Below are 22,385 nucleotides of genomic sequence, written 5' to 3' on the forward strand. Positions count from 1 at the left end.
AGAAGATTCTGCCTCCTCCCAAAAGGTCCACGCCTCCTCCCGACAAAAGTTGCTGCCCCTCCCTGAGAAGGTACCCCCCTGCCCTCTTACAGGCTTCCCAAAAGACAATCTGGATCCCGCAGTGGGCAGGAGAGGAGGGGAGGCAGGTCCCGAGTGCCGAGGACTTAAGTTATCTGCAGACTGGGAGTCTCCGAGAAGGGTCATGACCCCTGAGACCCCATTCCACCACCCACCCCCACCTTCCTTCCTCCCCCGTTGCGCGGCCCCTTTAAGCTCAGAGCCGGCGAGTCCTCAGTGGCTGTACGCCGGCGAGAGTGTGTGTGAGTGCGCCGGGAGGGGGCGGGCGCAGTGTCTCCATGGCGACGCGGCGGTGACGTCGCCGGCCCGGGGGCGTGGGCGTCCCGGCCCCGGAGTGCGATATTAACCCGGGAGGCGGCGGCGGGGAGGGGAGAGGCTCTGAGAGGCGAGGCCGGGTGAAACGGCGAGGGCGGCCCGACCGGCGCGGGACGGGACGGGGCAGCGCGGGCCCCGGGAGCTGCGGCCCGGAGTCGGGGTGCCTTGCCCCGGGCCCCCCAGCATGAAGACCCCGGCAGACACAGGTGGGGGCGGGGGCAGCACGTGTGGGGGAGACTTGTTGCCCCGGGAAACCAGGCGGAGAAACTTTGGGGGGGCAGAGGGGTTGCGGAGGAGCCCGAGTGATCCTCAGTTCCGGGGGACCCCCAAGCACGCGAGACCTGTTGCATCTCACGGCGCGAGCGGGGGGTGGGGGTGCTGCAGGGGACCCCCAATTTCTGGTTCCGGGCGGAGTGGTTTGGGTGCTGCGAGTCTTGGTCCTCTCCCTGACTGGACACCGAAAGCTGGGTTCTCCCCCACTCCCGGGATAAAGGGGGTGGCGGGGTCCCACCCCGCCGTTATGTCACGTTGCACTCTGGGGGCCGGGACGTGTGCGGGGCGTTGGGGGGCTGTCCACGGGGCCCGCTATCCCCGGCTCCGTGCTGCGCGGTCCGGCCGGTGACCTTCACTGCGGTGCGTGCCCTGCATCGGCTTAGAGGGGGACAAGAGATGGCTTTTCGGAGGAGGGCGTGAGTGGGGAGCTGGGACTCGGGGTCCGGGCTCCTCTGCCCTTCCCCCGCCCGTCTCCGCCGGCTCCTCACTCCCCCGCCCGCGCGGAGTCGCAAAGTTCCAAAGCGCTGCCCGAACGTTCGAAAAAGGAACTTTTTGTTTCCGACCTTAGAACGCGCGGCTTTAAGGTGGCTCAGGGGAGACCTGGGCACCTCCTTCCCGCCCCGCCGGGCCCGGAGGTTGAGCAGGGTAGGGGAGGTGGGGTGGACGCGGAGGCTACCCCCGCGCCCCCCCTTCCGCACCCAGCTCTTCTCTTTCAACCGGCCGTCTTTTCCCTCCGCCCCCCTCTTCTCCGCCAACTTGCTCCTCCTTAAGGGGCCAAGGTTCCCCTCCCCCGCTCGGGTCGGCGGGCGGGGGGCAACGGGATTAACCCCCCTCCCACTCGGACTTTCCCCCCTCTCCAGCCCTCCCTCGCCGCCCCCGGGCTCCAGCGGCTGGACTTTGCGCCGGGGCGCGCTGGGGGGAGGGGTCCCAGCCGCCCCCTGCCCGTCCACCCCGTCGGAATCCGGCCCCGGGCGGGGACGGGGGAGGGGGAAGGGGGCCGGGCGCCGCTGTTCAAACTTGTTTCCTTCCCCCGGCGGCGGCTGCGGCTCGGCTCCTGTGTGCGGGTGTGTGCCCCGACCGGCCCACCCACCCCGCCCCCCCTCCGCTCGGTGGGTGGGGGCGGCTCTTAAAGGGCTGGGAGCTGGGCTCCGGAGCTTTGGGAAGGCGCTTGGGGATTGGGACTGAGGAGGGGGGCAGGGGCCGGGGTGCGGAGCGCTGTAGGGTCAGTCACGTGCGACCCACATACTCTCTGGCTCCCGCGGGCTCCCGGGCCGCTGGGCTTCAGGGGCAGCAGGAGACTCCCCTTCCCCCGAGGAGTAGGTCCGGGCGCCCAGACAACCCCGCCTCGTCTTCCCTCCCTGCTCCGGGCCTGGCCCTGGTGGGACCGGCCGGGCCGCTCCCCCAGCCCTATCTTGGGGCCGAGCCGCGTGTGGGTTCCCCGACTGGGGGGAGGGATGGGGGCCTGGGATGGCCTCCCGGTGGTCCGTCGGTTCGTCGGTCTCTCTCTCTGCCTTTCAGTCGGCGGCGGTGTGCCCCTCCATCCGATCCTCCATCCCGGCCCCTCTCCTCTGCGCGGCTGTTTCCCACTTCCTGTTTTCTTCCCGGCTCTGGCGCCACCGAGGGCTGCCTGGAGTGGGGGAGGTGGTGGGGCCCCCCAGGAGGCCAGCGTGCTCTTCCTTTACCACCACCCCTCCCTTCCGATTCCCCCCTAGTCTCTTAAAAAAAAGTTTGGACGGTCATGTGAACTTGGGGGGTGTCCAGGAGTTCGGCTCCCCCAGTCTGTCAGGGAGAATCTACCCCGCCTCTGTGGGACCCAGGTGTGCCGCCTGGGACCCCGCCGCTGGACTAACCCTTCCTGTCTGCTGCCGTTTCTCCACCCTGTCTCCTGCACCCCTCAGGGTCAGCTGCTCTCTCCCTGCCCCCCATGTCCCTCCTGTGCTCCAGAGGTCTTACACTCCCAAGCTTTCATGGTGCAGGCCCGGTGGTTCCCTGATGGAAGCACGTGGACTCAGACACAGCACACACTCACACATGCTCCCCTTGCCCGTGCCTGGCTCCTGGCTCCAAGGCTCCGAGGCCTGGGGAACAGAGCCCCATTGAAACACCCTGACGTCACCCTCCCTTATTCCTTCTCCCCCCAAAGCTGGGAACAGGCCCTCATGTATGCCATGTCCGATGAGGAAAGCCAGTGTAGGGGTGGGCCTGGTAGTAGGGTGCGTCCCTGCCAGAGTGGGAGCCAGGGTCCTGGCCCCCAAGGGGGGGTTGTCCAGGCAGGGGGGGCTTCACAACGGGGCCTGGGACAGCCCCTGGTATGCAGCTTTTGAGGCTTTTCCAGAGCCCCCCACCTCCTTTCCGAGTTCCTTTGTGTTGCATGTAGTCTCTCTCCTTCTCTTCTGCAAAGTTTATTTTTAGCCTCCTGCTCCCCCGCTCCCAGGACTGTCGCTGCACATACGTTGCCTGGTTACCGGGACAAGGAGGCTGGGGTGGGTGGGTTGGGAAGGGTGGCTTTAATTTGGGGGGTAGGGTGGAAGTCAGCACACCCCTCCAAACCTAGACTGTCTCAGGGGCTTTACCCCCACCCTCTCTTCCTGGCTCTGAGTGCCAGATTGGAGTTTAGGTGGGAGCTACGTGGAGCTTGGTGTCCTGGTGGGGCCGGGAGCTTTTTGGAGGGGATGGGAGAATTTATGGGGCTCTGGTTTGCTCACTTGGGTTCCCAAGGGTTTCTGGGGCCTGGGTTCGCAGGCAGGATGGGGATAATGGGGTGAACACTTGGATTCCTGAGAGAAGGATAGGGCTGTGGGTGCTGAGGTCCCTGGAAGGCGTTGTCCGGGGCTGTCACTCCTGAATTAAGCAGTGGCTGCTAATGTCTGCTGTAGGTCACATCCCTGGTTTGAGGCTGGGATTTCTGAATGGGGCAGGGACTCCGTGGAGAGTGCTGGCCAGGGGTGGGGGCTCGGCCCCTGTTGGGGAGGGAGTCTGCTCGGGATTTAGAGGGGGCGGTCCCTGTGGGAGCAGGAACTGCCGGTCCCCTGTGTCCCCAAGAGGAAGAATCCCCTTTTGGATTCCAGACTGGGGTGGAGTCTCAGCATTGCCCCAGGCTTGGTTGGTACCTGCTTGAACTTGGGGCTTGAACCAGGGCCAGCCTGGAGAGAGGCTGACCCACACAGCCTGCCTGGGATTTGGGACCCCGCCCATTTTTAGCTGTCTATCCTTGCCTTCTCCCTCTAGTGGCATCAGGGCCCCTGCCCTGCCTCCTCCCCTCCTTCCCTCCTCCCACCCCTCCATTACCGGCTGCCTAGTGCTGAATTATTGATGGTCCCTGATTACCCGGGGGTTTGGGAAATGACAACAACCGCAGCCCCCCCACCTCCTCCCCCCCAGGCTGCCCACCCCCTCTAGGGACCAGCCAGCCCACCACCAACCTCTATCCAAGGTTAATGCTGGGGGCGGGTAGGCAGGTGGGCAGGGAAATAGCCGAGGGTGAGAAGGCAGAAGGGGAAATAGGCTCCAGCCTCTTCAGTCCTGAGGCCCGGGCTGGGGCCCTCCAGCCACGTTGGGCCCGTGTGCCTGGGTCTGGGGAGGGCAGTGCAGCAGAGGGTCCGGGCTTGGGGGGCCTCTCTCAGACAGTCTGGGTTTCACTCTCCAGGGAAGACAGAAGCCTCTGTGTGTGCAAGCGCTGACCTCATCGTCAACCAGCCACCCCACCCCTCCTGGTCCTTTTAAGAAAAAAAAAAAAAAAAGCCTCTCGGGTCTTGGGGTGGGAGTAAGGGCTCTGGTAGGTCTTGGGAGGGGGACAGTGTATGTTCCTAGGAAGGGGACCCGCGGAGCAGGCAGGGGTGGGGGTCAGTAGGACTGGCTCTGAATGGGAATAGGGGTCCTGGGGGGCCTTGCCCCAACCATCTGGCCACATGTACCCCTTCCTGCCCTTCCCCCACTGGCAGCCCTGCCCGCCGGCCTGGCTTGGTGCCTGGCCCCCTGGCACTGGCCCCGGGACCCGCCGCCACCCGCCGCCGACGGTTTCCTGTTTCTCCCGGTGTTGCTGGAGCGGGCTCCAGCTCCCCCCCTCCCCATCTAGCCCCCTCACACACACACAGACACACACTGTCTCTCTTGCCTACCCAGGTCTTGTCTTGGCTTAGGGGAGATGGATTTCCCCATGTTGAGGGTGGGGTAGGAGGTAGCCCCTGGGCGGGGGGTGGGGTGGGGGGGGGGCGGGCAGAGGCCTGGACTTGGCACCCTAACCTGGAGCCACTTCCCTGCCTGCTGTCCCCAGGGTTTGCCTTCCCGGATTGGGCCTACAAGCCGGAGTCGTCCCCTGGCTCGAGGCAGATCCAGCTGTGGCACTTCATCCTGGAGCTGCTGCGGAAGGAGGAGTACCAGGGGGTCATCGCCTGGCAGGGGGACTACGGGGAATTCGTCATCAAGGACCCCGACGAGGTGGCCCGGCTCTGGGGTGTCCGCAAGTGCAAGCCCCAGATGAATTATGACAAGCTGAGCCGGGCTCTGCGGTGAGGAGGGCACAGCCCCGGGGCAGATAGGACAGTTCCCCACCCATTGGGGAGCCCCTGACCTCTGGGAATAAACTTGGGGTTTGACTCCTGGCTCTTGCAAGTCATAGCCATTGACCGTAGGCAAGTCCTAACCCTTCTCTGAACCCCTTTGCCAAACAGAGGTGTCCTGCGGGGAGAATAGTCGTGGGTGTGGCCTGGGGTACTTGATTTCTCTGTTGTGGCCTAGGTGTCTCGGTCTCCCTCCATGAGCAGCGCCTAAGGCATGTCATGGTGTGGGGGTCCAGATTTGGGTCCTCTGTGACTAACCCGATGGTGTCTCTGCATCCACAGCTATTATTACAACAAACGCATCCTGCACAAAACTAAGGGGAAACGGTTCACCTACAAATTCAACTTCAACAAACTGGTGCTCGTTAATTACCCTTTCATCGACGTGGGGCTGGCTGGTGAGTACCAGGGCTGGCAGGCATGGCCTCTGAGGGAAGGGAGGGTCTGTCTGTGTGTCCGGGCGAGGCCGGTGGCCTTGACGCCGTGTCTTCTTTCCTGCCAGGGGGTGCGGTGCCCCAGAGTGCCCCTCCGGTGCCATCGGGCGGCAGCCACTTCCGATTCCCTCCTTCAACACCCTCTGAGGTGCTGTCCCCCACCGAGGACCCCCGCTCGCCGCCAGCCTGCTCTTCGTCCTCCTCCTCCCTCTTCTCGGCTGTGGTGGCCCGACGCCTGGGCCGAGGCTCCGTCAGTGACTGTAGTGATGGCACTTCAGAGCTGGAGGAGCCGCTGGGAGAGGACCCCCGGGCCCGACCACCAGGCCCTCCGGAGTTGGGTGCCTTCCGCGGGCCCCCACTGGCCCGCCTGCCCCACGACCCTGGCGTCTTCCGTGTTTACCCCCGGCCCCGGGGTGGCCCTGAGCCCCTGAGCCCCTTCCCCGTGTCCCCTCTGGCTGGGCCTGGCTCCCTGTTACCGCCTCAGCTCTCACCAGCTCTGCCCATGACGCCCACCCACCTGGCCTACACGCCCTCACCCACGCTGAGCCCCATGTATCCCAGTGGCGGCGGCGGCCCCAGTGGCTCAGGGGGAGGCTCCCACTTCTCCTTCAGCCCTGAGGACATGAAACGGTACCTGCAGGCCCACACCCAAAGCGTCTACAACTACCACCTCAGCCCCCGCGCCTTCCTGCACTACCCTGGGCTGGTGGTGCCCCAGCCCCAGCGCCCTGACAAGTGCCCGCTGCCGCCCATGGCACCCGAGACCCCGCCGGTCCCCTCGTCGGCCTCGTCCTCCTCCCCCTTCAAGTTTAAGCTCCAGCCTCCCCCGCTGGGACGCCGGCAGCGGGCGGCTGGCGAGAAGGCTCCGGCGGGCGCTGACAAGAGCAGTGGCGTTGGCAGTGGCGGCAGCACAGGTGGGCTGGCTGAGGGGGTGGGGGCGCTGGCCCCCCCGCCGCCGCCGCCGCCACCACAGATCAAGGTGGAACCCATCTCGGAAGGCGAGTCGGAGGAGGTGGAGGTGACTGACATAAGCGACGAGGATGAGGAAGATGGAGAGGTGTTCAAGACCCCTCGTGTCCCCCCTGTGCCCCCCAAGCCGGAGCCGGGCGAGGCACCTGGGGCCACGCAGTGCATGCCCCTAAAGCTGCGCTTTAAACGTCGCTGGAGCGAAGACTGTCGCCTGGAGGGGGGTGGGGGCTCCAGTGGGGGCCTCGAGGATGAGGGTGAGGACAAGAAGGTGCGAGGGGAGGCTGGGGGTCCCCTCACCCCGAGGCGGGTGAGCTCTGACCTCCAGCACGCCACAGCCCAGCTCTCTCTGGAGCATCGAGATTCCTGAGGGCTATGGGCAGGGGAATGTCCCCCCACCCCCGATGCTTCTTTTGCTGCCTTAACTCCCCTGTGTCCTGGAGGTGAGGGCAGCTCTAATTTCTTCCCTGCCTCCTCCCTTTCCTCTCTCCATGTTTTGTATAAAAGTTAAAAAAAATTTTTTTTTAATTGTGAGGGTGGGTGGGTGTCCAGGGCTGTGGGGGCTATCCAGTCTCTGGATTTCTAAGCTCTGGGCAAAGTGGTGGTGAGGGGTGGGGTGGGGGGAGGGCGTTAAGGGGGCCACCTCCATTCTGGGGAATTTATATTTGAACTGAGGCTCTGGCCTCGATGCCCAGGAACTTTTTTATTACAATCGCTTAGGAAGTAAAGCCTTGTCTCCCTCCCCGTTCTGTGCCTCCTATACCTCTCTCTGTCCACCTCCAGCCATCCTTAGCCCCAGTTCGGCCTTCCCTGCCCCTCCAGGGGCCATGAGTGCCTGGTTTCTGACCCCACAGGTTACAGCGGGAGAGTTGGACATTTTATGATGAACCAAAAATTGTGTGTGAGGGGGTAGGGGGGAGAGGAGGGTGAGGGGTGCCACCCATAGGCCACAAATTTCTACAAGTGCCTCTTCTACTCCCCACCCCAGCACTGGTCCAACCCCTTCACCCCCAGCTGCTCCTAGGACCAGCCCATAGGCAGGTGGGTGGGGGGTGGGAAAGGTGAACCCTGAAACCAAACTGGAAGCCCCCTCTGCCTCCTAGCTGGGGCCCCTTGGGGTGAGGGTCTGTGGTCAAGCCTTATTCTGTATTGGGGGTGGAGGGTGGGAGGGGAGGGAAGCTGAGGGCTGTCTGAGAATGTATTCGAGACAATAAAACTTTGGGCCTTTGGATGGAGTGATCTGTCTGACTGCAGGGCCATAGCCTGTGCTAGATTCTGAAGGACGGGGGCCTAGACGGGCTCCCCAGTGGATCAGTGGCCAAAGTAGTGTGCCTGATCTCATCTGAATGGATCAAATCCAGGGCCTGGGAAATGATCTGACCTGGAGGGGCACATAACCCCCAGGGCCTGATTAAGGTCTCGGGCCTACTCTGTCATCTGATTGCTCCCCTATTCCACGGGGACCACTTGTCCTTGAAGCATTTAGACACCTCACCTATCGCTTGAATTGCCTTTCCTCTCTGGGCGTGAATCGCTATCCATGTCCCTGGGCTCTGGTGAAGGCCTGGACCTCCCTTTGCACTATACTCTAGCGTCCTCCCACCTATCACTTTCCTTAGGGCATTTCTGAGTTTGTCTGGGGTCCTGTGGGGACAGGCCTACAGTCTCAAAATGTAGATCTTGCAAAGGATCTTGGTGATCTTCCCATGGAATCATGGCCACCCTCTGCCAATAAGGTGTGATGGGACTGACTTAAGCAGAGTTGCTACTGATTGACCTGTACCAAGTATCTGGTGCTTAGTTAGGAGCTGCAGTGCTTTATCTCCAACATCCAGCAAGGTAGGGGAAGTGATTTAATGACTTGCTTAAGACCCTAAGCCCACAACCTAGCCAGTTTGGCTCAGTGGATACAGCGGTTCAATTCCTACCTTCCTCTCTGAAATCAAAAATATATTAAAAAAAAAAAAGACTGTAAGCCCAGCCAGGACTTTCAATGAGATCTGTCTCAGACGTGTTTTTTAACCTCCTGAGTTTTCTAAAATCAGGATGGTTGGATCCAGACCATGGTCTCCAGATCATAGGATCTGAGAGGGGAGCTCATCAAGCTAGAAACCTGGCTCGGGGAGCTCTCGTCAAGGATGGAAGAACCAGGAGGAAGCATCCAGGCTGCAAGTGCTCTTCGACAGCCCAACTCCTTACGTGCTGGTGAGGTGCCGAGACCCAGAGTTTTCCCAAAGCCACACGGCTGCTAAGAGACAGAATGAGAACGGAGGGCTCAGCGCCTGTTGGAATGGCTTCACTGGAACCCCACCCTGTGCATCTCCTCCCTACTTTCTCTTCATCCTCTCTTCATGCCAGCCTGGAGTGGGTAGCCCCAGATGATGTCCGGAGGTTGGCAATGAAGAGAGGATCCAGGGATGGGGTATTGGCAGGAAACCGAGGCTCCAGTGGCAGCCTGTGGGCAACTGCTCCCTCTCCTGGGTGATGTAAGTCACTCCCATGGGTGGGGGGGACACTGGGCTATTTCTGGAAGTTGGGATGAGGCATGTCTCCTGGCAACCTAGATGCAGCCGATTTGGCGGTGGTGGTGTGAGGGAGAAAGGGGGATGTCATCACTCGGGGTGGGGGGAGGACCCTGCCTATAGTCTTCGCTCCTGATCCCAGTGCCTTAAAGCATCTCTAACAATTCTAACACGGATTCATAAGCTCTCGGTTCCAGAACTGCTCTCCAGGTCAGACCAGGCCCAAACAGACGCATTGCCCCCAGTTTGGGCTGACCAAGATGTGACAGGTGGCATCTGGTCTTGAAAACTCCAGTGGACCCTCTAATCTTTAGGGACCCACCTATATCTATTTAGTTTCTGCAAGACCATACATACCCTTGCTCCCTTCCACATCCTCCAGGATCTCTGGTTCCAAGTAGAAAGCCCTTTATAGATTTCATGACACTTCATCAATTAATTCATCCCATCAGAGGTTCCCTTCATACCTGTAACCCCCACAAACACTCGAAGATCCTTCTCGATGCTTCTCATCCACTCCTTATCCCTTCGGTCCCCCAGTCAGCAGCAGTTTCTCAGTCTCCCACAGACAGTTTAAGAACACCCCAAGTTCCCTCTGACTTCTCCACTGATCCCCAATAAGATCCCTTCACTTGTCCTCGCACTCCCCTGGGTACCTCCAGAAACCCATAGGCCCCTCAGACACTGACAACCCGCCCTAGCACCGCTCCACAAACGTTCTCAGTCATGCAAACACCCTGGTGAAGATTCCCTGTCTCCCATGTATCCCAATGCCCTCGTGGCGGTTGCCTATGCGCTGCCCACTGCGCATGTCCCACGGGTTCTGGCCGTTAAGTAACCGCCACTATCCCGCCCCACTCCGCAGCCCTTCTGAGCCTTCGTGGTCCGGTGTAGGATTATTTCCCAGGCTTTGGGGCTTGACTCAGATTTTTGCTTTTCGACTCAGAGCTGCCGTCAGAGGGCAGCAGGCATTGTTTGGCTGAGAAACTACAACTCCCAGAAACACCTGCTCTGGGTTGTGCGTGATTCTGCCGTGTTCCTTGAGAAGGGAGCGAAAGCGGGTCCGCGCTTTGCCTTTTGGTTAATGTAGTCCGAAAAGGCTTGAATGCTACCGGTCCGTCCCGGGGGGTCTGCACCCATTGGGAATTGCAGTCAGGAACAGAGACTTTATTCAGACTTCAGAAAGGGCAGGGCAGTTAGTATGAACACAGGCTCGGATTAAAGGGATATCTAGAAATTGCATTTCCCATTATTCCACGAGGCAGGAGGGGCTTGAGGGTGATTTCATTCTAGTTCCAAGTATTTCCGGGACACACACACTCGCACGAACTGTTTCCCAGCTCCCTTTGGTGCTATTGTCCTTCCGGGTACTAATCGATAAATGGGGAGACATACTGCATGCACAAAACCCAAGGCTACTCCTAGCAGCCGGTTTCCTTGTCTGGGCCCTCCAAGATCCTGTTATATAGAAAGTCGGAGGACGCAAAAAGCTGAATGGGGGTTTAAAGCAAATTGTATTTTCTTTTCTAACGCTCGGTCTCCTGGTGTAACTCACAATGCTAGAAAAAACACTAGATTGTATCCGAAGACAATTGTTTTGAGAAAACCCCCGGGAACTTGGTTTCTCAAATCGTTTGCAGGGAAGTTTTCCTTCCCGATTTGTGGAAACAAGGAACTTGGTCTCCATGTTGCAGCAGCCCCTAGTTGATCCGGCTCTTTCTTAGGACCTGGGGAAGGGGAAGGAGACGTTGAAACACTGCAGTTTCCACAGGGAACTGCCGGCTTTCCCCTTTCGCTCACGCTCTTCCGAAGATACCCTTTGGACTCTACTTTCTGGCCAGCGTAGTCAGTCTTGCCTGACAGGGTCAGGCTACAGAGTGCCCTATTCCCCAGCATGCTTCGGGCTCATGGTAGATCCCTCCCCTCAGTCAATAGGAAGGCTGCCTTGAACTCCATTTCCCAGAAGACACAAGGGCTCGCTGTAGCAACTGCTCCGAAGCCTTGGTTTTGACTACATATCCCGGCAGGGACTGCGGCCTAGCTTGTAAGGGAGGAGGAGCGCTGAATCTACTCCATTTCCTAGCCTGTCTCCGGAACTGCAGTATCCTCTTGGGGTTTAGGGCTCACATGGGACTCCATTTCCCAGCGTGCTTTGGGAGTCTCTTTATACCTGCAATGCAGTGAGGGCGTGGCGAAGACTTCATTTCCCAGCTTGCCTGACTGTCCGATATTTGTGGGTCCTCCTGCGCGGACTCAATTTCCCAGAGTGCATCTGGCCCCGGTGGGCATATACAGCCAATAGACTCAGGGAATGAGACTGTTTCCCGGTGTGCGTCAGGTCATTGACAGAGTGGCTGTGACTACGTTTCTGAGACATACTGAAGGGCTCACCGTTGCCTCAGTGGAGTGAGTGTGCGACTCTGACTCAGTTTCCCCGAGTACCTTAGGGTCCGCCGTGGACGAAGTCGACTTATTGTCAACAACTCTACTTCCTGACGTGTAGCGCGGCTCATCATCCGTGCAGTCTACTCTGAGGCCTTTGCGGACTCCATTTCCCGGCGTGCCACACGGCTTTCTCCAGGCCGAGGGCGGTGACGGCGGCGCAGAGGGGAGGTGGACTGCATATCCCAGCGTGCCCCGCGGCGGGCGCTGGGCCGGAGCCGGAGCCCGAGCGGCGCGGCCTGGAAGAGGCCGGAGGCCGGGAGAGGCGGCGGCAGCCCGGGCAGCCCGAGCCCCGCAGCTTGGGCCTGCGCTCGGCGCCATGAGCGGCGGCGCGCCTTCGGGGGGCGGCCCTGGGGGCTCGGGCCGGGCGCGGACAAGCTCGTTCGCGGAGCCTGGCGGCGGAGGCGGCGGCGGCGGCGGTGGCCCTGGGGGCTCGGCCTCCGGCCCGGGCGGCAGCAGCGGCGGGAAAGTGTCAGTCGGAGCCATGGGTGGGGGCGTGGGGGCCTCGAGTTCCGGGGGTGGCCCCAGCGGCAGCGGCGGAGGAGGCAGCGGCGTCCCCAGTGCGGGCACCAGCTTCCCGCCGCCCGGAGTGAAGCTGGGCCGTGAGTACTAGCGGCGTCCGTGGTGGGTGGAGATCAGGGTTCCTGAAGCCCCTCAGTCATCGATCAGGTTCTTCCATCTGCCCAGATCAGAGCGCGAGGTCACTGCCACCTAAAACTGGGATCTGAGCTCTCCCCCTCCAAGAGAAAGATTTAGGGGGTTACCATCACTTGGAGTTTAGGATTAGAGTTAGTAACCCTCAAAGAAACTGGGGTCACAGGTTCCTGTTCTTCCAGTGCCGAGGTCTTGGGTTCTTGAGGCTTAAAAACAGGGATCTGACGTTGCCATCCATTAGAGAACAGGATCAGGGGTCATCGTCGCTTACGAATGGGGCTCAAGGGTTATTGTTCCCAAAGAATAAGAGGAGGGGGGTCTGAATTTGCTTCCCTTTAGAAGATGGGAATTTGGAGTGCATATTACTGAGAAGCAAGTAACTGTGTTTCCAAAGAACAGGGCTACAGCTTTCCAAACCTGGTACCCAGGTCATCTTTCCCTTTAAAGCACAGGGCCTGGTATCATTACCTGTCCATAACATGGACATAGAACTTTAGTCCCAATGGTGAAAATTAGTAGTTGCTACCTCTTAGAAATAAGGACAGATTGGGAGTCAGCATACTCTTCAGACCTAGTCATAGTTACTGTTTTCCAAAAAACATGGCTTGGTGGGCCTCCTTTCACATAAATGGAATCGGGGGGTGTGGGGGTGTGGGTCATAGTTCCCCATAGATATGGATTTGGGTTATACCCCTTTTATTATTATGAGGTGTGTCTGGAAAAATAGCTATGTAGGATCACCTCTTCCAAAAGAAGGTGCCAACTGGTCCCTCAAAATGGATTTGACTTATCAGTGACCCCTTTTCTTTGGGGAACCTTTCTTCAGTTCCCTGAAGAAAAAGGGATCACTATCCCCAAAGAACGCCACCACAATTTGCTGCCATTCAGAGCCTGGAACTGGGAATTAGCTTTCCTATGAAGCACTGAGGCTGGGCTAGCCCTCTGATCATAGAGATCAGGTTCACCAGTCTCAATTTAGAGCTTATCTATTAAGGACCACCCACATACAGGAAGGGGTCCGGGACTCTGGATCACACAGATGAGGTCAGGTCAGTGCCTTCTCTAACCTCGAAGTATTTGGGTAAGGGCAAATTGTCCCCCAAAAGTGAGTCAGGGCACAAGTAATCATGCCAGGAAGAGTCATTTATTTCTGTCACCAAAAACCAGTGGTGAAGTTTCCAGCTCCACCAGGGAGGACATAGAGGTCACCCTCCCGTGAGCAGTGAGGGAGGTTAGTGCTTTCCTAAAGTAGAAGTACCTCAGGGTTACTGCTCTCTGAGGTGGACGAGTTTAGGCCAGGCCTTCCCCAGTCAGGGGGGACCAGAGGGCAGTGAGCTTGGATGGATTCAGTATCTGGAAGTGTCGGTGTCTCTGGAGACCAAGAAGACCCAATGGTTTGCTGCTTAACTAGAAGTGGAAATGAGGGGTCAGCAAGAGTTTTAGATGTGTCTTCCATTATGGGAGGAGGAACAAGGGAAAAGGGACAGAGAGGCCCCAGAGAGCTTCCTGTGGAGACTATCCTCGCCTCCACAGCTCCAGGAGAGGGAGGTGGCCAGAGGGGAAAGGTCAGTGGATTTTGTGTCTCCTTTGTTCCCCAGGTGACAGCGGGAAGGTGACCACAGTGGTAGCCACTCTAGGCCAAGGCCCGGAGCGCTCCCAGGAGGTGGCTTACACAGACATCAAAGTGATTGGCAATGGCTCATTTGGAGTCGTGTACCAGGCACGGCTGGCAGAGACCAGGGAACTGGTAGCCATCAAGAAGGTTCTCCAGGACAAGAGGTTCAAGGTAGCTTGGTGGGAATGGGGACAAGGAGGTTTAACGGCATGATTGGTGAGGGCTCCAGCAAGAGCATTGGCCTTGGGTTCCCACGGGGATCTGAGCATGGGCCAGAGGAGAAGGGAGTGAGTTGTGTGGAACGTGGGCATATAGGTTCCAGGAAAGCCCAGAGCTGAGAGTTTATTGGGCTTTTGCTCTTTGTAAATGCTTTTGCAGACAAGTTCTTGTTTAATAAAGATTGCGTGGAGGTGTAAGTATTGTTATTCCAATTTTAAGTAAGCAAAAACTGGAAACTGAGACTCAGATAAGAGAATTGCCAGAGGACAAGACTAGATTCTGATTCCCAAGCTCTCCATCTTAACTTAGTCACTAAGTTAAGCTTCTGCTCAGCAGAAAGGAAGCAAAGGTCTTGTCTCACTCTGCCCTGGGTACTTGGCAGGTGCAGGGTAGAATTCCGCCTGCCCAGTGCCCACCAAACCACACGCCTTGGTGTGGGGCTCTGCCCTCCTGAAGAAGGGTGTCCATTCGGATAGTGCTGCCCTGTGAGCTAGTGGATACCAGGGAACGAGAAGGAGATGGAGGAGTGGAAGTTGAGGGATAATTGGTATTGGAAGGATGGCATTTTGGAGGCTAGGCTAATCTGGAAATAGCCTACCCTGGGAGGGAAACAGGTCAGGCCCTGGGTCCTAGCAGTGAATAGTCTCAGGGGCAGGAGGAGCTCCAGGGTATTGGTCAGAATTTGATCAGTGTTGAGTCCCAGAAGTGAGAAGGATCTGAGGGTGGGGAAGTTTTGAGGCCCCAGAGGGAAACAGAGACTAGGGAAGAATGCTGAGACTAGGCCTTCTGGGAAAAGGCTGAGACGGGGTCCCTTTTGGGAAGATGAGAATTGGGAGCTGGAGTCTGGGACACAGGATCCAAGCCAGGGTTCAAGGGCCAAGATACATCCAGGGGAACAATAGGGAGGAGTGGGGACTAGGGTGAACTGGATGGCCACTACTTGTCTGTTGTTGCTTGTGCCATGCAGGGAGCTGGACCTCATGCGGCCATATCATCTGATTTTTCAAGAGAAGCTGCAAAACTGGATTTTGATTTCAAATCACACATTTAAAAAAGCAATAAGTTGAACATTTAAAAAAAGCGAGCTGAAGGAAGCACATCTGTGATCTGGGTTTAGCCCAGAGACCTCCAGCTGGTTGTCTGAGGGGGATGGATTGCGGATAAGGAGTTAGGGGCTGCCCCAGGGGGTCCTGGGACCTAGGGAGTAGTAACCGCCTAGCTCTGTTGGCGGGAATGGGGGAGTAGGGCTGTGGTGAAGGGTGCTAAGGAGGGGAGGAAAGACAGCTGGTGGTTTTCTGAGGCTCTCTCCCTTTGCCTCTAAGAACCGAGAGCTGCAGATTATGCGGAAGCTGGACCACTGCAATATCGTGAGGCTGAGATACTTTTTCTACTCCAGTGGGGAGAAGGTGAGACCTTAGGGGTCGGGGGAGCCCTTCACCCTCACTCCACCTATTTTCCTGCCTGCCTTCCTCATGACTGCTAGTCCTTCCCCCATTTTCCCTAAACCTTCCATCTCCCCTTCCTTGCAAGCTCTTTCTTCACAATGCCTCACACCTTTCCTTTGCTCTCTGCAGAAAGACGAGCTTTACCTAAATCTGGTGCTGGAGTACGTGCCCGAGACAGTGTACCGGGTGGCCCGCCATTTCACCAAGGCCAAGTTGACCATCCCCATCATCTATGTCAAGGTGGGCAGGCAGGCAGGCTTCTGGGCCCAGGCCCAGGAAGCTAGTGGCTCCGAATCCTCCTACCTTCTGTGGGTTCCCTCGTTCTCCAAGTTTATGTTGGTCCTTCGAGGTCTCGTGTTCCCTGCCCTTGTTTCCATACCCCCCGAGATGGAGCTCGCTGAATACAGGGTGGCCCAACCTGAGCCCTGACTGAATCAGGGAGGCAGGCTGACTGGGGCTGGGGAGGCTGCAAGGTACCTGCTTGGGTCTATACTGGGAGCCCAGTGACAACAGTGGTATTGGAGGCAGTAGCTCAGAATCAGGTGGTGGTGACAGAAAATACAGAGGGGGACGCACTGGGGTCTGGCAGAGGAGTGGAAAGGACGCAGGGTCGGAGGAAGGTTAGTGTCCACAGAGCCAAGAGAGCAGGCCCCTTCATCCATTGTCTCGAGTTCATTCCCCGGTGCCTGGTGCTGAGTCCTGGGTGTTCCTGTCCCTCAGTAGGAGTTTGGATGAATGAGTGAGTGAGCCTAGGGATGATGTGGAGAACAAAGGCTGGGCAGTGCTGCATTGGGAGGAGGTGGCTGGGTCCAGGTTTACTTGAGGTTGCTTGAGGGCCCCGTTGAGCCCTTGCAAGCTCTTTCTCAGGGCTCTGCTAGTGGTTGGTGCTCTGGGACCTCACCTCCCGGGGCAGGGGGTTCTCCAGTGTGGGGACTCTGTCCTGTGGCTGCCTGTGTGTCCGGTCCAGCAGTGAACAATTTCAGAGGCCCAGCTGACTAAGTCCCAGGCCTTGCCTTTGAAGCCTCTCAGTGTAGCAGGGTAGACAAGTGAGAACCATGAAACTACTAGCAACTGCCTTCCTAGAAGGGGCACAGGGGATGCTGGAAACAGAAGGCCCCCAGCCTTGCCTGTTGGGGCAGGAAGGATCAAAGAAGGCTTCTGGGAGGAGAGCAGGCGCAGGGTGAGAGAGGAGGGTCTCTGGCCAGGGCAGCACGGACAGGAGGAGAAGGCCCAGGAGGCAGGCCTAAGCAGTTATTACTTGCCAAGCCTGGTGAGGCAGTGATGAAAACACAAAGATCACTGCTCTCTTGCCACTTAGGTGATCGTCAATGGGAGAATGGAAAGAAAACCCAACTGGAGAGGGGCTGCTAGTGGGTGGTTTGACTGGCGGAGAAGGGGAGCTGAGTGCCTGGCTCCCAGCCTCTCAGACAAGGCCTTCCTGATGTCTATCTTATTCATCCGGCTTCTGCTGAGGTATGGGATCGGAACAGGAGTTCTCAGTGTGGACCAGAACCAGCACGGAGCTGCTGCAAAAGCCCCATCCTGAACTTACTGAATCAGAAACTCGGAGTGCGGCCCAGAAGCCCCTTTTAACAAGGCCTCCGAGCGATTCTGGTACTCACTGAAATGTGAGAACCAAGGGGCCACGGAAGGATTTTCAAGTGGGAGCCAGGGCCTGGAATGGCTCTTCTGGCCAAGAGGGTGGAGCAGTGGCATGCTCTGGGGGAGCTGGGCTGGAATTCTGTTCCCTGCCTGTCCCAGGTATACATGTACCAGCTTTTCCGGAGCTTGGCCTACATCCACTCCCAGGGCGTGTGTCACCGTGACATCAAACCCCAGAATCTGCTGGTGGACCCTGACACTGCTGTCCTCAAGCTCTGTGATTTTGGCAGGTAGGCCTGACCTGGGGTGTGGTAAGTGGCCGAAAGGGTGAGGAAGGACCCCAGCCTTTGCCTATGTTTACCTTGCTCACCTCTTCCCACAGTGCCAAGCAGCTGGTCCGGGGGGAGCCCAATGTCTCCTACATCTGTTCTCGCTACTATCGCGCTCCAGAGCTGATCTTTGGAGCCACTGATTACACCTCATCTATCGGTCAGACTTACCGGAGGCTGGGGGTGGGGATGGCAGTCATGGCAGTTGTTTTGTGTATGTGTGCCAGGTTTGGCGATAAAAGCTTAATATCTATTCTTTTATGCAGTCCTCACAAATTTAGGAGGGCGATGCTGTCGTATGCTCCTTTACAGATGAGCAGTCTCAGGCTTAGAGCGGTGAGGCCATCTGCCTGCAGTCACACTGCTGGGACTGGGCAGGGTTGGGCTTTGAAAGCTGACCCAACTCCAGAGTCCATACTGACGCTGGAGCCTCCCAGTTAGCCCTCTCTTCTCATCCAGGGGGAGGGTGACCTAGGGGGAATCTGAGGTGGGCCATGAGGGTGTGACCTGCTCACAGGGCCTCTGTATTCCTTCCAATTGGTGGGGATGACATTGCCATCTTCCAGGCATGAGGAGAGGGCATGAAGGGTTTGGAAGAGAACGTTCATCAGCTGGTGTGAGGAAGGTGCCTGGTCCTTAGGTGTGAATTTGTGTCATAGGGCTCAAGGTACAGGCCAGGAAGAAGAGTACAATACAGTCAGGCAGACCTGGAGGTCAAAGTCAGACTCCAGGGTTCCTAAACTGTATGATCTTGAGCAAGGCACTTCCTCTCTGATCATAAGGGATGGAAGTGTCTGTGAGGGGTGGGCATGGTAGCCCTGACCCTCTCCCATCCCCCCTTCAGATGTGTGGTCAGCTGGCTGCGTACTGGCCGAGCTCCTCCTGGGCCAGCCCATCTTCCCTGGGGACAGTGGGGTAGACCAGCTGGTGGAGATCATCAAGGTGAGGCGAGAGCCAGGTGGGCAGAGGTAGGGCTAAGTGATAGGGGTCTTGGCTTAGACCCCTCCCCTCCTTTTCCTACAGGTGCTGGGAACACCAACCCGGGAACAGATCCGAGAGATGAACCCCAACTACACGGAGTTCAAGTTCCCCCAGATTAAAGCTCACCCTTGGACAAAGGTAGGGCAGGGCCTGGGGCTCAGATAGCATGGCTGAGGTCCCCATTGGAGGCCAAGTGGTCTGGGGATCTGGCTACAAAGTCATGGCATGGGAGAGGGTCAGTCATTTTCATTAGATTTCAGTTTATGGAATTTCCATTCATCTGAAAGTTGAGGAACCACAGACTCAAGAGTCCAACTTTTCTAGTGGGGAAACAGACTTACAGCAGAGCCCATGCAGTCATGGCGGGCTGCTCACCTGCTACAAACAGCTCCCCTCAGTGGCGGTGTCTGTTTCCTCATTTGGAAAGTGGTTTGTGAGAGGCGGGCAGTCACGTTTGCTGCAGGCATTGTGGCAGTGAGGTGCAGGAGCATGCAAGTACCCAGGGCCTCACCCTTGTGACTTCTGCCTCTCCTTCTCCCCAGGTGTTCAAATCTCGAACGCCACCCGAGGCCATAGCGCTCTGCTCTAGCCTGCTGGAGTACACACCGTCCTCGAGGCTCTCCCCGCTGGAAGCCTGTGCCCACAGCTTCTTTGATGAACTGCGATGTCACGGAATCCAGCTCCCTAACAACCGCTCGCTTCCCCCCCTCTTCAATTTCAGTCCTGGTGGTGAGGGCACAGCCTGGGATCTGGGGAACTGGGGGGGCAGCCAGTGATTGTGAAGAGCTTGGTGGGGAGTCGAGGGTGGATGACAAGGAAGGCCTGGGGCATGGGAGAGGCCCCCACAGTTGAAGGAAACCTAAACCCGATTCACCGGTGCCCCATGATCTGTGCTAGGCTCTGTGCAGTTTTTCCTATAAAGTATTTGATGGCTACACCTGTCTGCAAACACTGGCCTTGCCCAGAGCTGGGTCCCCATTCAGTGCCCTTTTCTAACTCCAACTGGGTCTGCAGATGTCCTGCCCTCTGACCAGGCATGTCCATTCCTGTCTCTAGAACTCGCCATCCAGCCATCTCTCAACGCCATTCTCATCCCTCCTCACTTGAGGTCCCCGGCGGGCACTGCCACCCTCACCCCATCCTCACAAGGTAAGTCAGAGCAGCATTTTTCAGCTGTGGGGGAAGGGGCTGTTTTCACAGCCCGAGTTTCCTGTAAAAATTACCTACAGCTTGATGGTATAGAAAGCATATTTTACAACATGTGAATGGCCACTTGTGTTGGGTATTATTGCCTTTTTTTTGTGTTGAAATGCTAACCGGAAAACCAAAGACATATGTTTGGCCTACACAAACGAACAGTTGAATTTGTTGCGCACATTAAAAAATTGGGGCCATTTCATGAACAAGTCCAGTTTTCCTGTTCCTCCTGGGGACGAAATCAGATGGGACGGCAGTGGGCCTGCCTTCCTCAGGCCCTCGGAGGCGGGGCCTGGCCCTTTGGCATTTGAGTTTGCAACCATGGACCTAAAGTGACAGCTTTCAATTTCAAATGTAGCATCTTACATGGACTTCCTGCTTGTGGAGGTTCTGGGGGGAAGAAGGGAGGGTTTGAAAGGCAAAGGCTAACGTCTGCTTCTTTCTCCTCTTCAGGTTTAAGTGAGACTCAGACCGGCTCAGAATGGCAGTCACCCGAAGCCACAGCTCCCCTCACTAACTCCTCCTGAGGGCCCTGCCAACTACCCTTCCATCTGGGAGCCCCAGGTGGGGCTGGGAAAGGGGGGCCATAGCTCCTGCCCTGGCTGGGCCCCTAGACTAGAGGGCAGAGGTAAATGAGTCCCTGTTCCCTCTTCCTGTTCCTCCCTCACCAGCCTCACCCCTATGGTGGGCTTTTTAAGAGGATTTCAACTGGTTGTGGGGAGGGAAGAGAAGGAAGGATGGACGGGGTTGGGGGCATGAGGATCTCCTATCCCTTGGCCCCCTTCCCTCCCCCCAGACCGCCCCTCTCCACCCCACCCTCCCTTCCTGTGTCCCTTGTAAATAGAACCAGACCAGCCCATCTCCTCTCCTCTTTCCTGGCCCCCGGGTGTAAATAGATTGTTATAATTTTTTTCTTAAAGAAAACGTCGATTCGCACCGTCCAACCTGGCTCCTCCCCCTCCTACAGCTGTGTTCCCCTCCTGTCCTCTGCCCTAAGGTCTCCTCCCTCCTCTCCCCACCCTGGAGGGCTGGGTTAGGGATGGTGGGGGGATCCTGATGTCTTAGTTTCCACAGTAAGGTTTGCCTGTGTACAGACCTCCGTTCAATAAATTATTGGCATGAAACCTGCTTCTGCCTAGCTGTCTTTTTCCAGAGGTGAGGGAGGTGTCTGGTGGGCTGTCCTGGGACAGGAGTGGGCTGTGTCTCAGGTTGGGGACAGGGTAGGGTGAACCCAAACTGGGCCATGTGAGGCCTGAATCTGGAACCTGGCTGAGGGGCCCAACCTTCCTGTGTGAGGATGAACTGGTCTGGTTTATATGCTGCAGAGGCCTGGGAGAAGGCTGGCCCCTGGTCTCAGGTCGAACCATCTGCTTCCACCCAGGCAGGGAGAGCTGGGATCAGAGAGGTCATGGCCACAGACTGTAAGTGGCAGGGTCAAGACTTGAACAAAGCTGTCTCAGCCCCTGCTGCCTGCTGCTTCAGTCTGGAGGACACAAAACTTAGCCTGATGTAAACTTAAAAAAAAAATGTTTTGGTTTTTTTTTGTTAATCTTCACCTGAGAATACTTTTCCATTTATTTTTAGAGAGTGGGAGGGAAGGGGAGAGAGAGAAACATTGATTGGTTGCCTCCTGCACATGGGGCTAGAGATCAAACCTGTAGTGCACAGGCTGATGCTCTAACCACTGACCCACACAGACCAGGGCCTGATGTAGACTCTTAGTGGGCATGCATGGGGGCAGAGGTGCTGTCCCCAAACCCTAGCAGATCCCCAAGCCTTCATTTCCAGGTCTCAAACGGGGCTCATACCTGTTGGGAAGTGACACCCTGGGGAAGGTTAAGGCAGAGAGCCTGGCTTTACCCTCGCTTAGAAAACATGCTGGGGCCAGATAGTAGGACCACGGGCAGAGGGAAATGGCACCTCCTCCTCATGGTGTCGGCAGCAGGTGAGGGCAGAGGCTGCAGAGGAAGAAGGGGGAAGGGGATCGGGGAGGAGCAACTGACATGTGCTCCACTGGTGAAGAGCGGTGTTCCACAGGGAGTTCAAGGATGTCTAGTGTCTGGGCTTTTGTCTGCTAAGAAGCCCCAGAGGCATCTGTATATTGCCCAGTAAAACCCTGACCTCCCTGCTCAGAACCATTTGGGCATCACCTTTTTGTATGATGAATACATACATAAGGCATGTGGACCAGAGGAGAGGAGGAGGGCTGGCCTGGGTGAGGGGACCTGTGGTCCGGCTGCTGGGGACGCCTTCCGTTACATCTGGTCAGCCATGAGGTCACCGTCCCTCACCCTCCTCCTGTCCCCATGGTTTATGCCCAGCTCTGGCCTGTTCTCTCCCTCCTGGACCATCTTTAGTCTTCCCCATAGCCCCACCCTGACCCCAGGGAGCCCTAATCCCCCATTAGGGCACACCCCTTCTTGCACTGCTCCAATTTAGCCCAGCTTCAAGGCCTTCCCAGGTCTAGCCCTCCCAGACAACTCAATCCTGCTTCACTCCGCCCCATTCCCTGACCTGCCATATATCCTGTTTAGAGGGAAGAACTGTCACCTCAAGGAACCTTTGAAAAGGCTGGGGATCCCTTCCTGCTCCCAAGACCTTTGATCTTTTGGAAAACTCCCCAAACCCCAACTGCTCTGTGACACTGGCTCACCTTTCCTCCAGTTACAATGAATCCTCCTCTGAGCCCCCAGCTCCTGCAAGGGTTTTAGGTTGCAATCATTCAATAGCACAGGTTATGGACATGGGCTGAAG

At 57.6% G+C, this 22,385-nt stretch overlaps 2 protein-coding genes across 2 annotated transcripts; both read left to right on the forward strand.

Moving 5' to 3' along the window:
* The first annotated feature begins 439 nt into the window (after positions 1-439).
* ERF (ETS2 repressor factor) lies at positions 440-8,928 on the forward strand. The gene is made up of 4 exons (XM_079799789.1): positions 440-599; positions 4,940-5,174; positions 5,508-5,623; positions 5,728-8,928. The coding sequence occupies exons 1-4, from the start codon at positions 578-580 to the stop codon at positions 6,993-6,995; spliced, it is 1,641 nt and encodes a 546-aa protein (XP_079655915.1). The 5' UTR covers positions 440-577; the 3' UTR covers positions 6,996-8,928.
* Positions 8,929-11,498: 2,570 nt separating this feature from the next.
* GSK3A (glycogen synthase kinase 3 alpha) lies at positions 11,499-20,759 on the forward strand. The gene is made up of 11 exons (XM_079800092.1): positions 11,499-12,191; positions 13,842-14,029; positions 15,400-15,483; positions 15,652-15,762; positions 17,284-17,414; positions 17,507-17,613; positions 18,298-18,395; positions 18,477-18,572; positions 18,977-19,163; positions 19,491-19,583; positions 20,085-20,759. The coding sequence occupies exons 1-11, from the start codon at positions 11,909-11,911 to the stop codon at positions 20,156-20,158; spliced, it is 1,452 nt and encodes a 483-aa protein (XP_079656218.1). The 5' UTR covers positions 11,499-11,908; the 3' UTR covers positions 20,159-20,759.
* Positions 20,760-22,385: the final 1,626 nt, after the last annotated feature.

Source organism: Cnephaeus nilssonii, assembly GCF_951640355.1.
Source record: "Cnephaeus nilssonii genome assembly, chromosome: 20".
Taxonomy (NCBI): Eukaryota; Metazoa; Chordata; class Mammalia; order Chiroptera; family Vespertilionidae; genus Cnephaeus; species Cnephaeus nilssonii.

What these genes read in the sequence shown, in the direction of transcription:
- ERF (XM_079799789.1), top strand. Translation starts at nt 578, where the DNA reads ATGAAGACCCCGGCAGACACAG. An exon ending in GAAGACCCCGGCAGACACAG is followed by an intron (nt 600 to 4,939) that starts GTGGGGGCGGGG and finishes TGCTGTCCCCAG; the next exon opens with GGTTTGCCTTCCCGGATTGG. An exon ending in CATCGACGTGGGGCTGGCTG is followed by an intron (nt 5,624 to 5,727) that starts GTGAGTACCAGG and finishes CTTTCCTGCCAG; the next exon opens with GGGGTGCGGTGCCCCAGAGT.
- GSK3A (XM_079800092.1), top strand. Translation starts at nt 11,909, where the DNA reads ATGAGCGGCGGCGCGCCTTCGGGGGGCGGCCCTGGGGGCTCGGGCCGG. An exon ending in TCCAGGACAAGAGGTTCAAG is followed by an intron (nt 14,030 to 15,399) that starts GTAGCTTGGTGG and finishes TTTGCCTCTAAG; the next exon opens with AACCGAGAGCTGCAGATTAT. An exon ending in AAGCTCACCCTTGGACAAAG is followed by an intron (nt 18,573 to 18,976) that starts GTAGGGCAGGGC and finishes CCTTCTCCCCAG; the next exon opens with GTGTTCAAATCTCGAACGCC.